Source organism: Eumetopias jubatus, unplaced genomic scaffold, assembly GCF_037043125.1.
Source record: "Eumetopias jubatus isolate StellerSeaLion01/CBP00866 unplaced genomic scaffold, mEumJub1_p1.0 scaffold_4, whole genome shotgun sequence".
In the NCBI taxonomy this organism is placed as follows: Eukaryota; Metazoa; Chordata; class Mammalia; order Carnivora; family Otariidae; genus Eumetopias; species Eumetopias jubatus.
The window spans coordinates 54439630-54454388 of record NW_028274810.1 but is presented as its reverse complement, the minus strand read 5'-3'; the positions used below and the strand labels follow the sequence as shown (position 1 = coordinate 54454388).

Here is a 14759-nt window from a genome sequence, read left to right as displayed (position 1 = left end):
GGCAATTTATTCCACCTCTCTTAGCCTCAGTCTGTTACCTAAAAATTTAGGATAAAGATACGTACCTTATAGGGATGTGGTGGGATTAAAGGCTAATGCATACAACCCCAGAGCACAGTGCCGGGCACACAGTAGCTGGTTAATAAAAGCACCTGTTGGTTCGTCGAGTGATTGTTACTAATAACACCGAAGAGAAGCAAGGGACCCACAAACGGCGCTCCCCTCCTTCCCAAACTCTGCCAGGCAGAAAGCCGGCGTCCCAGGACTTAAAGGGACATTGGATGCAACGTGGAACGGGTGGGATCCCGGAGTCCGTCGCATTGGCGATGGCGGTGAGAGCTGGGGTGGGTCGCCGTCCCCGGCCACTCGGATAAGGTCCGAGGGACCCCACCGCCGGCAGGGCTGGTACCCGAGAAGAGAGCCGGCTCTCCGGCCCCCGGCTCCTGGGGGGCCGGTTGAGGCGGGAGCGAGGGAAAGAGAGGAGGGGCGACTGGGGGAATTTCCCCGCCTCTCTCCCTCCTTCCATAAATCACCGCAGCAGCAGCAGCGGCCGCGTCGGGAAGTGCACGGAGCCGGAGTGCAGCGTGGTGGCACCAGACGCCTCCCTTTCCCCCCTCCGCTTGCTTTCTTTCTTTCTCTCAGTTTTTTGTTGTGTGTGTGTGTTTTAAGCCTCCCCCTCTCCCTCCTCGCTGGGGTGGCTGCCCAGCCTCGCCGCTCGGGCGCCGCTCCTCCTCCGCGGGTGCCGCCGCCCGCCTGCGCCGCCTCCGCCTCGCCGCGCCGGGACTCCCGGGAAGCGAAAGCTCCGCGGCTCGCCTCTCCGATTGTCAGCCCCGCGGCCCGCGCGCCGGGTGCGGGCGCCGCCACCCTCCGAGACGCCCGCTGCCCCGCGCCGCGGGGGCCGCGCCGGCGCCGGGGTCCTTGGGAGCGCTCGGGCGGCCGCTTCCTCTCCCGCCCGCCGCCGGAGCCAGGCGATGGTGGCCGCCCGCGCTCCTGCGCTGTAGCCGGGCGCCCCCTAAGTTTGGGAGCCGCCGCGGCGCGCAGAGGCGTCTGTAGAAGGGCAAGAAAGTTTTGCGGGGTGCGCTGAGCGGGCCGTGGGTGCACCTCGCGTTGCTCCCTCCCCGCTTCCCGGCGCCTTGAGCCAGTCGGCGGGGAGTGGGGGGAGGCAGCATGGCCCGCGAGCCGGAGGAGGAGGAGACGGCGGGGGCGGCCGCCCTGGCCCGCGGCTGCCGGGGCTCGTCCGGCCCGGCCGGGGCCCGGGCGCCGCGGCCGCCCCTCTGGCTGCTCTGCCTGGGCGCGTGCTGGCTGCTGGGCGCCGTGGCCGACGCCGACTTCTCCATCCTGGACGAGGCGCAAGTGCTGGCGAGCCAGATGCGGAGGCTGGCGGCCGAGGAACTGGGGGTCGTCACCATGCAGGTAAGTGGCCCCTTTTGCGCCCCCCGAACTTGCCAGGCATCTTGCCTTTCTCCTATGCGCAGAGCCCGGTCCCATTCTCCAGTACAGGTCCTACTGACCACGCACAGACCTCTCTGGTATGTACCGAGCTCCTTTTCCGCCAGACACCTCTGCCCTTTGCAGACTTCCCCCCGCGCCCCCCCCGACTACCCACCAACTCTTCTTTCATGTACACAGGTACCTCTCCCTTTCTCCTCTGCAGAGGCTTCTGTCCTTTGCACGGAACCCACTCTGCCCGCCCTCCCCACCCTTCAACAGCTCCTTTATCTCAGCGAGGACTCAGCGGTTTCTTCGAATCCCCTTCCCTAATTTTGCACGTATTTCCCCCCGCAGTCTTGTTTTCACCCCCCTTACCCCTGCAAACTCCCCTCGTTCTTTGTGTACCCATCCCGGGGCAGACAGCCCCGCCTGGCTTCGACGATTTCCCTCCCCTACCCCACCCCCTTGACCACCTCCCTGTGTCCCCCAGACCGAGGCGCACGGATGGGCGCCGGGAAGGAAGGCACCGCAGCGTGCGCAGCTGCTCCCGGGCCACCTGGGTCCCGGCGGAGAGCGGCCTCGGGAGCGGACTCTGCGCTCCCTTTCCCCGCCAGGGTGTATTGGGGGAGGGGCTGGCCTGGTAGATTCCCCACTCTGGTTCGGTGTGGGGGACTTTTTTTTTTTTTATTGCTTTCTGCTATTGCTGTTGTCGTTTACGCACTCTTCGCTGTATGATTTTTGTTTTGTGTGTGCCTTTTTGGGGGAGGAAAAAGGGGAAACAGTGAATAAGGTTTCCATTTCTTCTGTATTGTTTACCATGTTGGCCCTCCCCAATGGAGGAAGAGGCTTACAGAAAGATTGCCCGTGGCTAAGAAGGAATCCTGAAGGTGTTACTAATAACAGTAGTAAAAATTGCTAAACAGCAACCACCTGGAGATTCTACCCTGCCATTATTTTATCTTCTTGCAAGAAAGGCCCAGTCGATTAGGAGAGGTGGAGGTGACCTTAAGAGTCTGGAACCTTTGCTGTAACATTCTTCCGTAAAATAACCTTATTCCCTTATGCATTCTAACAACAATAATGGTGATAAATGTGGTCTTCGAAAGGGCGAAGTTTCCAGGAATGTGCTCTCGGAATAGGTTTCTGATTTCGATTCTACTGTGACCACCCTTCCACCTCCCACCGGGGGAGGTGTTTTGAGTCACTTTGGGATTCAGGTTTCCGACGTCTTCTCCCGCCCCCCGCCCCCCCTTAAAATCTTTCTTCCTAGCAGGCCTCCCCCCTCAACCCTGAGTCTTCTCTCAGGATGATACAATTTTCCCAAAATCACTCCTCCAGACCTTTTCCACTGTAGTGAAAGACATTGGGCTTTTGTTGTTTGTTTTGTTTTTAGTTGAGATTGAGGAGTGGATGGCTTGCTTGAAAGGTAATTCTGTATTTGCAGACACCCGGCCACGAAGTGCAATAGAGTCTGATATTTCTTCATTTGCATAACAATAGATAAGCTTTCAAGATACATCATTTAGTTGTCCTTTTCTGTGCAGATTTTTCAGGTTCAGGTTCTGTTATCCTTTTCCACATGCATTTTCTGATGATTGTTGACAGTTCTTAGGAGTGAAGTGACTTTTAGAGGAAATGGAACTAAAATGTTAGGAAGGAACTAAGATCTCCCCCCCCCCCACTGGTGAATGTTTCAATTCAGAGCACAATTGTCTTTTGCATAGTGACACCTTTTTAAATAAAGGACGTCTAATATGTTTGAGTTTCAGACTGCTTGTAAGATTAGGAGGCATTTGTCACCTTCACCCCATCACTAGGGCGGGACAAGGGATTGTAAGTATCCCCCCCCCCCCCGCTTCCCCATATAAGCTAGGGACTTGGCTTTTTCTAAGATGCTGACAGCGGTTTTACTGTTTCTCACCCGATCCTTGACAAAAGGTGAAATTGGATCCCAACACATTGTCATTCAGGTAGGATCCAAAGCAAATGTACTTTTAAAAGGCTCCCCTGTTGAAAAGGAGACACTTTGGAAAAAAAAAAGCTCTGATCTGTGGGGGGGGTTTGTGCCCAAATGGCCCTGTATCTCCTCCCTACTGGCCTCTTTCTAGCACCTTTGCAACCTCATTGTGGAAACTGGCCTCCTGGGGACAGGGTTTTGTCTGGCAAAATGTGAAGTGGCTTCTCTCCTTTTTTGAAAGGAGAAGCACATACTGTATTTAAATTCCTCTCCTTGAGCTGTACATTGATCTGCCACTTGCCTCCATCTGGGGAAAATTGGGGAAAGAGTCTCTTTTTAATTTTGTTGGACTGCCAGCTTTTGGGGGGAGGAGTAATTGTAAAATAAAATCCAAGGCAGGTTAGGTTTTTTTGGCCCTTAGAACAAAGATTTGGAGCCTCACATTTTCCTCTGTAAACCTCTGGGATTTGTTCAATGGGTCTGAAATTATGTGGGTTTAGGTATTTAAAGTGCAGATTATAGAGTCCTCCCTTGTGGAATGTTCGATTTTATAGCTGTGGAGCTATTCTGTCGTTCAGAGGTAGGTAGCCTCCTGTGGGTGTTAAGGTGGCCAGGGTCAGACTTACATAGGCAGATAGGAGGGGTGGGGTAGAAGATATGCAGATATGAGGGGTTTTGGAGACAGGTTAGGTCTCTTTGCAAGAAAAAAATATTCCCACTCAGTCAAGGCTCATTTGACCTTGGCATTTGGAGCACAAGGGCAGACCTTTCGGGAGAGCACCTCATTGTTAAGCCTTCTGCAGGTCAGTTTACATGTAAAAAGCCTATTTTCAGACTTTTAAACCCCTTCTGTGGAAGAAATTCTCCAAAAACCATTTTTAATTTTGAGAAATTGCGAAGCAGCCCTCAAATGAGGCCTGATCCAGCATTTCGAATGGCAGCACAGACTGCTCACCGGGGGTTGCAAGGGGTAGTTTTACAAAAGCAAAAATCAGGCCTTCTTTCAGCACTGCAGTTTCCCATGGCAAGGTTATGATGCTTGCTGATAGACAGCTTTTCATTCTCTGTCTTAAAGATTTTCTTGGAAAGGTTTTCTCGTGAAGGCTGCCTACTCCTGGGTTGGGTTTTTTTGTTTTGTGCTTTGTTTTTGTTTTTGTTTGGTCATTCATTTCTCGTAATGGACAAAATTAAAAAAAAAAAAAACTTTAAATGATTTGCACCAACTAATTTTGCCAGGGCCTTGGGAAAGCTGCCACTGAATACTGCCGCCGCCCCCCCCCCAACCCCAGCAGACCTCGTACATCATGGGTAAAAGTCAAAAACCTAATCCTCATCTCCTCAGGGGTCTGGCGGAGTGAAGCCATCAACATTGAGATGTGGGGAGCAGAGTGGCTGTGGCAAGGCAGATGTGTGTCTGCCTATCGCTCCCACAGCAAGTTTTTATCAAGCAGCATCTTGGAGGGGAAAGAAAGAACTTGACATTGGGTATTTGGAGACCTGGAGTCGGCCCTGCCACTTAAAAGTTGGGCGATCTTTAGTTGCAAGACTGGGGATGATGGTTCCTCCTAGAGATTGGATTTACTGGAAATAGTGCATGTGAAGGCATTTGTTCCTGTGAAGCTGGGGCTGGCAAGTGTTGGTGGATATGGTGGCTCTTAAATGGAGAGCTTATTAATTGAAAGCTTACTGTGCACAGAACCCTGTGCTAGGTGTTGAGGGGATTTACAAGGAGGTATTCCGGCATAGCGCCTGGAGGAGTCTGTAATCTGCAGGAGGAGGGAAGATTGCACAGGGAAAATGGTTAAAGAACAATGTCTGCTTGTTAGAAGGCATATCTGGCTCTGGCAACCATTTCACCAGGCACTTATAAGGCCCATTTAACATTATATGACAATACAGGCTTCTTAACAGCAAGGGCCTGGCACCTGGCCAGTGTGCCCGCCTTGATGTTAGCTCTAACGCAGCTCTGCTGGGCCGGGCATAGTGACTGTGAACTTGGCACACACACCAGCAGGTTGGTCAGACAGCTGCTGTTTGGGGCCTGGAAGGTGGGGCGGGGGGGTGTTGGGGGGATAGGGTGGGGGTGGGGAGGGCCCTTCCAGGAGGGGCAGAAGAAGTACCAGAAGCACAAACGAGAGCTCCAACTCAAATTCAGGCAAGGGTAGCAGCCAGGACAGATGTGACTTTAGGAACTGAAAGGCTCAGCTGGGCTGAGGTGCTGGCTGAAAATCTAGAACGAAGTTGTAAATTCGAGGCTGCTGCTGAAAGTGAAAGGGGAGGCGTTTGTATGTACCAGGACCGCATTGCCTAAATGCATTGTTCATTTTGCATACGTTCAGCAAATTTTTGGTGGGGGGGGGGGGCCTTCTCTGCTGTGAAGGGCCTTGGGTTAGACTTAGCTGGGAATACAAGGTGGATGAAGCCTGGTCTGTGCCCTTAAGCTCAGAACTGATGATGGAGACCAATATGAAAAGAGGCGGTATGATCCAGGGGGTTGGCAAGAGGCAGAGGCCATAGCATGCCGTGGGTGGTGCGGAGGCAGAGAGAGGAGCGAGGCATTATGGGAGCACAGAGGAGGGCTGCCCAAGGCCATCTGGGGAAGTCTGGGAAGTTGGTTACTCTTTTCTCAGTGTTTTCAGTGAACTGTGAACACAGAGGTCGATCCTGAAAGCCCCAAACATGAAGGCTGACCAAATCAGGAGTTCACTGAACAGTTCTCATACCCTTTGGTGGCACTGGACAGAATAGCTGGTATATCTTAAAGCCCTGAGTAGGGATGTGGCTGTGACTCTTGGACATTTCATATGGCCTCCTGTCTTAGCTCACTGGCTGCCACTCTGGAGCTTCTGTGGTTATTGGACTCAAACATTTTGGTTTGCAGTTATGTTTAGGTCAGACTTGTATTTTTTCCTAAGTCCTGTCTATTGTACCAGGAATGGTATATGATAATTTGAATGTGTACTTAAGCAATATTGAATGTCTTATTGGGGGGGGAGTCACCTCTAGTTGCAAATAATGTGGTTTTATTCTATGCCCTATGTACAATATAGGCCCTAGCAGGGAAAATTGCTGCCTTTCTCTCTTCTGAAATTGAGGAGTAGAAGAAAATTGACCATTGATGGATGACTCGGAGTTGAACTTGGTAAGAGTGAGCCAGGGGAAATCATGTTGAATGACTTCTGGTGGACTATCGCCGTTGTGCTTAATACTCTTTCCACTTCCTCTCCACTAATACCTGTCTTAGTTGGCATCGGAGCCTGTGCTTATATTTTTCCTGCCAATCCTGTTTGAGTCTGGAGGTGTGTGGGGGGAGGGGAAGGAGATGGTTTCACACTTTATAACTTAGTGCTATTTCTGGTTGCTGCTTGAGGAGTTCCTTCCTTGAGCTTAAGTGGATGAGCAGACAGGAACTTTGCAGAACTCTGGAATTCTGGTATTCTGTGCAGTGGGATTTATTTTGGATCTGTTTTGACCTGGTGTAAAAAAAAAAAAACAAACAAAAAATTCAAAATAGGAAGGGACGACAGAAGCAACAATTTTGACTCAGCTAAGTTATTAATGCTAACTTCAGCATGTTAAATTGCTCTGAATATTAGTGTCTTCATGCTTCATTCATGGTGTTAATGAAGGGAAATAGATATTAAAAGACAAGTATCTAGCACAAGGTCTAACATAGGAACAGTCAGTAAACAGAAGTATGGGACCATCTTTTTAGTGTCAGGAACAGAACCTGGAAGGCAAACATGTAGTTCCTAAGCCTGAATGAAACCAAAAGCAAATCTTGAGAACCTGCAGATTTCAGTGTGGTCACTCCTTGTCCCAGGGCTTGCCAAAGTGGGGTGTACAGACTTAGGGATGTGGTGCAAAACCATCCTTTGGGGTTTACGAAGAAATTATTACCCTGTTATTAATAGTATGGGCTTTCACACTTTTCGTTAACAAAGATTTGAGGAAAAAAACCAAAAGAATAGCATAACAATGCCCATGTACCTCTTAACCAGCTGAAACAGCAACTCCTGGTCAAGCTACATTTATCTCTGCTTGTCCCGCCTCCACCCACTCCCCAATTATTTTTGAAGCAAATTCCAGATCTCCCCTAATTTCATCCATAATTTATTTTCATCCAGAATATTTAAACTGCATCCTTATTTCTGTATTTTAAAATGTTTTATAAGGGGCACCTGGGTGGCTCAGTCGTTAAGTGTCTGCCTTCGGCTCAGGTCATGATCCCAGGGTCCTGGGATCGAGCCCCGCATCGGGCTCCCTGCTCCGGGGGAGGCCTGCTTCTCCCTCTCCTGCTCCCCTTGCTTGTGTACCCTCTCTTGCTGTGTCTCTCTCTGTCAAATAGATAAATCTTTTAAAAAAGTTTTATAATATACATAATGGTGTACTAGTATATAGAATTTACAATCCACAGATAAAGACAAATATTTGAAGGGTATATACTTAGTGTTTTATGGTGACATGCCTGAGTTTTTGAGCAAAACCATCGCTGTGCCCCCCCCAACTCTTTATGAATAGTAGCTTTGCTTCCAGAAGTAATGCCCAAGCTTCTTTTTTTTGGGGGGGACCTCCTCTGGGACCCTTTTCCCCCCTCCCTTACACAAGCAGTTGGCCCCCATTTTCACATCTAGCTTTCTGCCTGAGGCTGTGAGGTTCCTTGTTTTCATAGTGAGCAGCATATAGTCTCTGCACATGTATTTGACTGATGCATCATGGACTGGATCTTCTCCTTGTCCCTCTTCTCTGCCCCTTCCAGAGAAGGCAGGAGTGAGGAAGGGATAAGGCAAGATAAGCTGTAAGTGGGGGAGAGGGGAAGGTTGAAGAGGAGAAGGTGGACTACACATCTGTCTTCTGAAGAGTCTGTCAGCAAATATTCACTGGGTGCCTCCATGCAGAACTGGAGGCTGGGAGAGTGTAGGAGAGGCCAAGAACGCCCATTGCTTTCCATCTGAGGGCTCATGTATTTTCAGGGAGGCGAAACCAGTTTCTATGGGTCAAGACCAACTAGAAAGAAAGGCTAAACTATGGGCTCTAGACTACACCTGGGGCTAAAAGGAGTCAGTCAGACCAAATGAGCGAGGTAGGCGAGGTGTGGTTCAGTGGGGAGTGGCATTGGTATTGTAAACAGCAGCTGCAGATCTCCTCCGCAGTTGTCCCCTGGCCATGTGGGTCTGGTGAGGCCACGTGACTGTTCTTCAGGAGAAGGTGGATGTCTGGCTTTTAGACAAAACTCTATAGATTCTTAAAAGTGTTGGCAACTAATTTGGATTTAAAAAAAAAAAAATGCACAGAAACTGTGGGCCAAGCCAAACACGTCTGCAGGCTGGATCAGGCCAGAGGCCACCAATTTGCAGTGCCTGGATTGAAAGGACTCTGTGGGTTCCAGGAGGTAAAAATCCATGCTTGGGTGTAAAGGTTATGGGGAAACAAGCTTCTGTATAAAGGAAAGGAAAACTTTCTGATAGAAGAGTTCTAAATTGGATTGCTTTGGGAGATGAGCTCTCTGTTACCATAAGCAAATTGCTATTGAATATTTGGTGTCAGGCACTAGGTCCTGTCTGAGCTCTCCATCAGCTAATTTCCAGAGCAGTGGATGAGGGAAGTATTACTGGATGCCGGGGAAAGTATGTCAGGGACATTTATGTATTAGGGGATGGAGAAGGATTTTTCTGGAAGGCTTTCCAGAAAAAAGGTGGAAGGAAGGAGTTGGTTAGTCAAAGAGTAGAGTTCCCAGAAGGCCCCTTTGTGATGATACCTTTAAGGAATGGAAACCTGGCTTTAAGGTTTGGAGTTTGGAGAGCCAGAGGGAAGGAAGGGTGCAGATAGAGGTCAGAGAACTAGACAGAGGCCAGGTTGTGGGATCCTTGGATCCTTCATTTCAGTCAAGACTTCTTATATGGCAGGTAAAGAACACCCAGTTACACTGGCTGAACAAGAAAGGAACTATTGCTTTAAGTGCTTGAACAGTCTGGGTAGATCTTTGGGCAGTCCCTAGATTAGGGCTCAAACAATGTGGGCAGTACACAGTTTCTCTGCATGCCTACTTTCTTAAATAGGTCCTCCCCTTTGTTTCAACATGGCAGGCAGTAGCTTAGCAGTGTTTGAGTTGGGAACTCGCTGCTATTCGTGCCTGAGTGTCTTGCATTTGGAGATGTGCTATGGGGGAAAAGGAACTAGGAATCTGGAGAAAGCTCGGTACCCAGAAAACTCAGCTGAAATGGTTTAGGATTCAGACACCAGCTGCCACCAGCTGCTAGGGCCTTCTCCATAGCTTTGTTCTGACTCCCCAAGTCCAGTTCAGAGAGGGCCTGCTGTGTGGTCTCCCTGCTTCTGGCTGGAAGGCAGGCTGCCTAGCTTTCCACTGCGGTCTTGTGGTCTGCCCTCAGGTGGTGTACAAATCCAGGCTTAGCAGGCCCGTGGCACACCTTTCCTCCCTGACCATTCAGTTCCTCAGATCACTGGGTGCCATGAGGATTGGGAAGAATGAGAGAGCGTCACATCTACCTCCCTTTTACAGATGAGAAACTGAGGCCCAATGAGGCAGGTGGCTCTCTGGGGATCACACCAGTAGTATAGTGGTAGACTTAGAACGCAAGTGTTGGTCTTAAAACTCCTGCTTTTTGACCCTTTACACAGTATTATCCTGTGGGAGCTCCATTTTTTCCAAGAGAGTTTTGCCTTAAAATGGAAAGGAAACTTAATTAAGACCTTTACATTCCTTTGTGAGGGGGGAGAGTTTTTGACGGATGAGAATATAAAGCTGATAGTTGACTTTGACAACTGACTGGGTTTTTGTTCTTGTTTCAGTAAGTTATTGAAATATCTAAAAGTTGGTGAGCCACAGATGAAACAAAAATTTTGAGACTTCTACAATGTTGTTAGCTGTTTTTTTTTTAAGAGCAATTTTAAATGGTCCGTTTATTTATAATTGTGAACTGTACCACCACTAGAGTAATTTTTTATTTAAAAGGTAAAGCATATAAAGAAAACAAAACTTGAAGGGAGGAACACTTTGGTTTTTGTTTATGTAAAGGCTACTGAAGGAAATTCCACCTGTAATTTTCAGGCAAAGTTCTATTTTGGATTCCCAGAACTTGCATCTCCCTAGTCATTAGGAGTATGAAGTTTTTGTTTTGCTTTGCTTTAATTTTCACCGAGGAAAAAAAATGATTACTTTGGAGAAGTTATTTATTCAATTTGATAATGAAACAAAATAAAATGTCATTTGAATGCCTCTTTACCTTGCCCACTTTGTTCTGAGTTCAAAAGGAGAAAGGAGTTTTCCTCTCCTTCAGATTACATAGTCCAATGATTTCTGAGTTAATTACAGTTAGAAAAATTCCAACACCTAAATACCAGCGTGGATCGCTGAAAAGTAACTTACAGTCCATATTTCCCTGGAAATCGTGTGTTTTATTGTAATTGTAGAGAAGAAACCAGTGGGTAAATTGTTATCTGTTGTGTGTGATAACGTCTTGATTCTGTTCCAACCATAACAATTATTTTAAAGACTGTCAAGGCCCAAGACTGTAGCACTTTTTTTAATTCCCCTTGGACATTTTTTTAAGTTTTACTTTTGCATGGAGTATTTAAAAAAAAAATACTTTCGAGGCCCTGGTGGAAGGGCAGTGAAAATCGACAAGCCAGTGAGAATGAATCTGAATTTTTAATTAGGCTTTGAGTTGTTTCTTCAAAGTGTAGAGACATCATTAGTGATGTAAGTCTTGTTGCGTTAGCAGAGACTGACGTTTTACTTCAAACGTGGAGAGTGCATCTGTCCCGTGCAGATAAAAGTTGCCAAGTGTGGAATAGCAAGGTGGATTGGTAGATAATTAGCTGTCCCACATTACTGCAGGGGGGCAGACGCCTGCCAGTCATGGGCAGGAAGGAGGAATTATTAGTGGGAGAAAATCCAAGTGTGTCATAAAGCAATTTGGAATCACTTCAGCTGTGGCAGAGCTGATAAGGCGTGCATTAAGGAAACAAGACAAACTGAGTCTAGTATATGATGGCCAACTTTCTTTTTAAGAAATCTTAATTCAAAAGAGGAATGGCTAGAAATTAATGATCCATAAATACAGTGGAGTGCAGATTCATCAGTCTGCCCTGACTCCATATATAAAATAATTACCAAGCTTAAAATAGTCTTTGTATTCTCATGTATCTTGAAAATAAAGTGAGGATTCTATACAGGAGAGAAAAGAATCACAGGGATGCCATAAAGAAGTGTGCAGTGTCTAACCATGAAAACACATTTGAAGAAGAAATTTTGAAGGATATCACCTCTCTAACATAAATGTTATAATAATTATAAGTGATTTGAGTATATATTGCCTTATTGGTAGAGTACAGGCGTGTACTTAAATATTCTTAAGTGTTTCTGTGATGCTTACATTCCTTTCTAAGAAATAAGAGGTACAGAAGGACCTGTTGGCTTTCTTGCCCATCCTCAATTATTTGCTAACTCAGATGAGACTTTATGGGATGTTTTTGTCCATTTGGATGGTTCCCTGTGCCCATGCCCAGATACTGGACTTGTTTGTCCTAATTTCATCCACTTTTATTGGGTTGGCTTTTTCCAAAGCCAGGGCCTCTTCTGCCAGCCCAGAAGCAGGAGGTGCTGAAGTGGGATGCGTTCCGGGTTCTGCTTGGGTAGAAGTGGCACCTCTGAATGAGGCCTACCCCTGGCCACTCTGCGAGAGAGGCTGTTTTTTACTCTTTGCTTCCTGTTCTCTCTTCTCGCTGGGGGAAGGTCACTGGGTTGTTGCTGCCTGTGTGGTTTCAGAGAAAGCCTGGAGAATTGAGGTTTTTGGCAATCTTGGCTCTTGGATCCAGAGTTGACTCCATCAATCCTCCTGTGAAATGGGGATATTTACCCTTTTGTAGTCTTGGGGTGGGGTTAGGGGATACAGGACAGGGGACTAGACTTTGTCCTGAATGTGAACCAATCGTATTTGTTATGGGTTGAGTTCCCTGGAGTTAGTGTAAATTAATATGACCATCAAGGAAGCCTAGACCTTTTTGTTTTCCATACATGTATATTGAGATAATAAATGTGGGCAAGTGTTGCAAACACTTGTAAAGCTTTGTACAGGTGGGAGTTATTAGAGCATGAACTCCCATAACGAAATTCTGCCCAGATTTATTCATCATATAGTCCTGGTGTGGGTCAGTACTGTCTCTGGCACATAGTAAGGACTCAAAAAATGTGGACTACAGAAATTGGCCAACTTTCAACAGTAGACTTTGTGACATTCTCATGTTTACTCCAAATTTAGCTTTTGCTACTGTTTCATGTATCAATTTCATTAATTACTCTAGGCTTACAGCTAAATGTCTTCAGCCTTTACTGGCTACTAAAGATTTAAAATGTTTCAGATTAGTGAAAGTATCTAGCAGAATATCAAGCATATTAGGACTCTTAAGTATTGATTGGTTCTGATGTCTAATTTCTTCATGTGAGAGAAAATTGAGGTATGTATATTGGAATATAACAAAGACAAAAGTGTATTTGCAGAGTATGTACTTAGAGCTACTTTATCCTAGAGGCTAGAATTTATTAATTAACTATTTATTGAGCATGTACTATATGCCAGGTCCTATGCTTGGATTTCAGTTTGTGATTTAAAAGAGCCACAAGCCTTCTTCTCATGGAGTATACCATCTGCTAGGGGAAATAGACATTAAAGAAATAATCATGTAAGTAAATATAAACTATCAATTTTTGAATAGTATTAGAAGGAAGCCAGGGCTATTAGAAAGATTACCAGGGAGATGTTTGAAAATCTTTGGGGAGGGGGGAGTCAGAATGTTACTTCTTTGCCTGAAATTCTCTAAAGGTTCCTGTCTAACTCAGCATAAAATCCCAAGTTACAGGGGCCTTTACAGCCACATGGGACCTAGCCCCTGATATTTTTGTGGCTTTACCTCCCCTCACCCCACCCAACTACCACCCTTCCCACACACACACATATACTGTTCCTCTAATATTCCAAGCACACACCTGCCCCAGGGTCTTTGAACTTGTTCCCTCTGCCTGGGAATAGCAAGAAGCACTCCTAGGGCACCTTTAATGGTACCCTGCTTTGCCTGTCCTCACTCTGTCTCCTTACCTTGTTTACTTTATTGTTTGTCACACCCCTTAACCTCCTACAGGTTGCTCTGTATTGTTCAGTCCTGTTTTCATGTGGAATGGTGCTTGGTACTTATAATCACTCAAATACTTAACTGGACAAGGGTGAGAGGGAGTGACAACTCTCAACTGGTAGTATGGGAAAGAATCTGGCTCCTTTCCAGCACCTCCTCAATCAGAGGAGGGGTTGAGGGGGTTTGCAGAAAGAGGAGGAGCCAGTGGGGGGGCGAGGGTTTGGGGAGCCTCACAAAGAAGGAGCCAATCAGGGGAGGAGTTGGGAGCTGCTGAAGGAGGAATGAGAATCAAGGGAGGGTTTGGGGTGGGGGGACTAGCATCCCAACAGAGGGAAGAGCCTACATCCAAGTCTTGAGAGGCAGGACTATGGCCCACTTTGAAGAACTGAAATCAAACCAGGGGCTGACTTAGTATGCGTGCAGAAAGATGCTGCAAGTGAAGAATTTGGAGTCTTATTCCTAGTTAACACAAGGATAGTTGTTTGCCATTAACTCTTTGGTCATGACTTTCCTGATAAGGTCCCATTAGAAGGATGAGGATTCAGAGTGAAAGACCCGGGATCTGTAGAGGTCTGGAAATTGGACAATCTGCAGTAGGCCATCTGTTTTTTCCAGGTGAGGGAGGAGAGAGAGAAGAGACTGCAGCTTCATTCACATAGATCATGGAGAAAAATTTAAATGTAGCTTCATAGTTCTTTATAATTTAAAAAAAATACTCATGCTTCCCATGTTATTTCTTGGCAAAAAAAACAAAACAACCCCCCCCCCAAAAAAAAACCTGGAATCAACTGAGTACAGTAATGAAGTCCTGCACTAATGATTCAAATATACTTTCCCCACACTGCCTTACATTCGTTTAGTTACATGCAGTAAAAGTATTTTTCCCCTGCAGATAGTAATCATCACTTTTTAATGTGGCTTTGACCTTTTATAACCAAATCTTTGAAAAACCTCAAATATTTTTTCATGTTATTTAAAAAATTGTAAAATCTACATGACATTACATTTTCTATTTGAACCATTTTTAATTGTTCAGTTCTGGGCATTAACTACTTTCATGATGCTGTGTGGCTATTACCACCATCCGTCTCCGGAACTTTTTCCGTCTTCCCTGACTGAAACTCTGTACTCATTAAACATCTCTCTTCTTCTCCCTGCAGCCCCTGGTAACTATTAATTTCTTTCTCTATGAATTAGATTACTCTAAGCAGCTCATATAAAT

At 46.6% G+C, this 14759-nt stretch overlaps 1 protein-coding gene across 1 annotated transcript in view; it reads left to right on the top strand.

Moving 5' to 3' along the window:
• The first annotated feature begins 1167 nt into the window (after window positions 1–1167).
• Window positions 1168–14759, top strand: part of CACHD1 (cache domain containing 1) — a 205830-nt gene continuing 192238 nt past the window's right edge. The window contains exon 1 of the mRNA XM_028102467.1: window positions 1168–1413. Within this exon, the coding sequence (XP_027958268.1) occupies window positions 1168–1413 (246 nt within the window). The remainder of the gene's footprint in view (window positions 1414–14759) is intronic.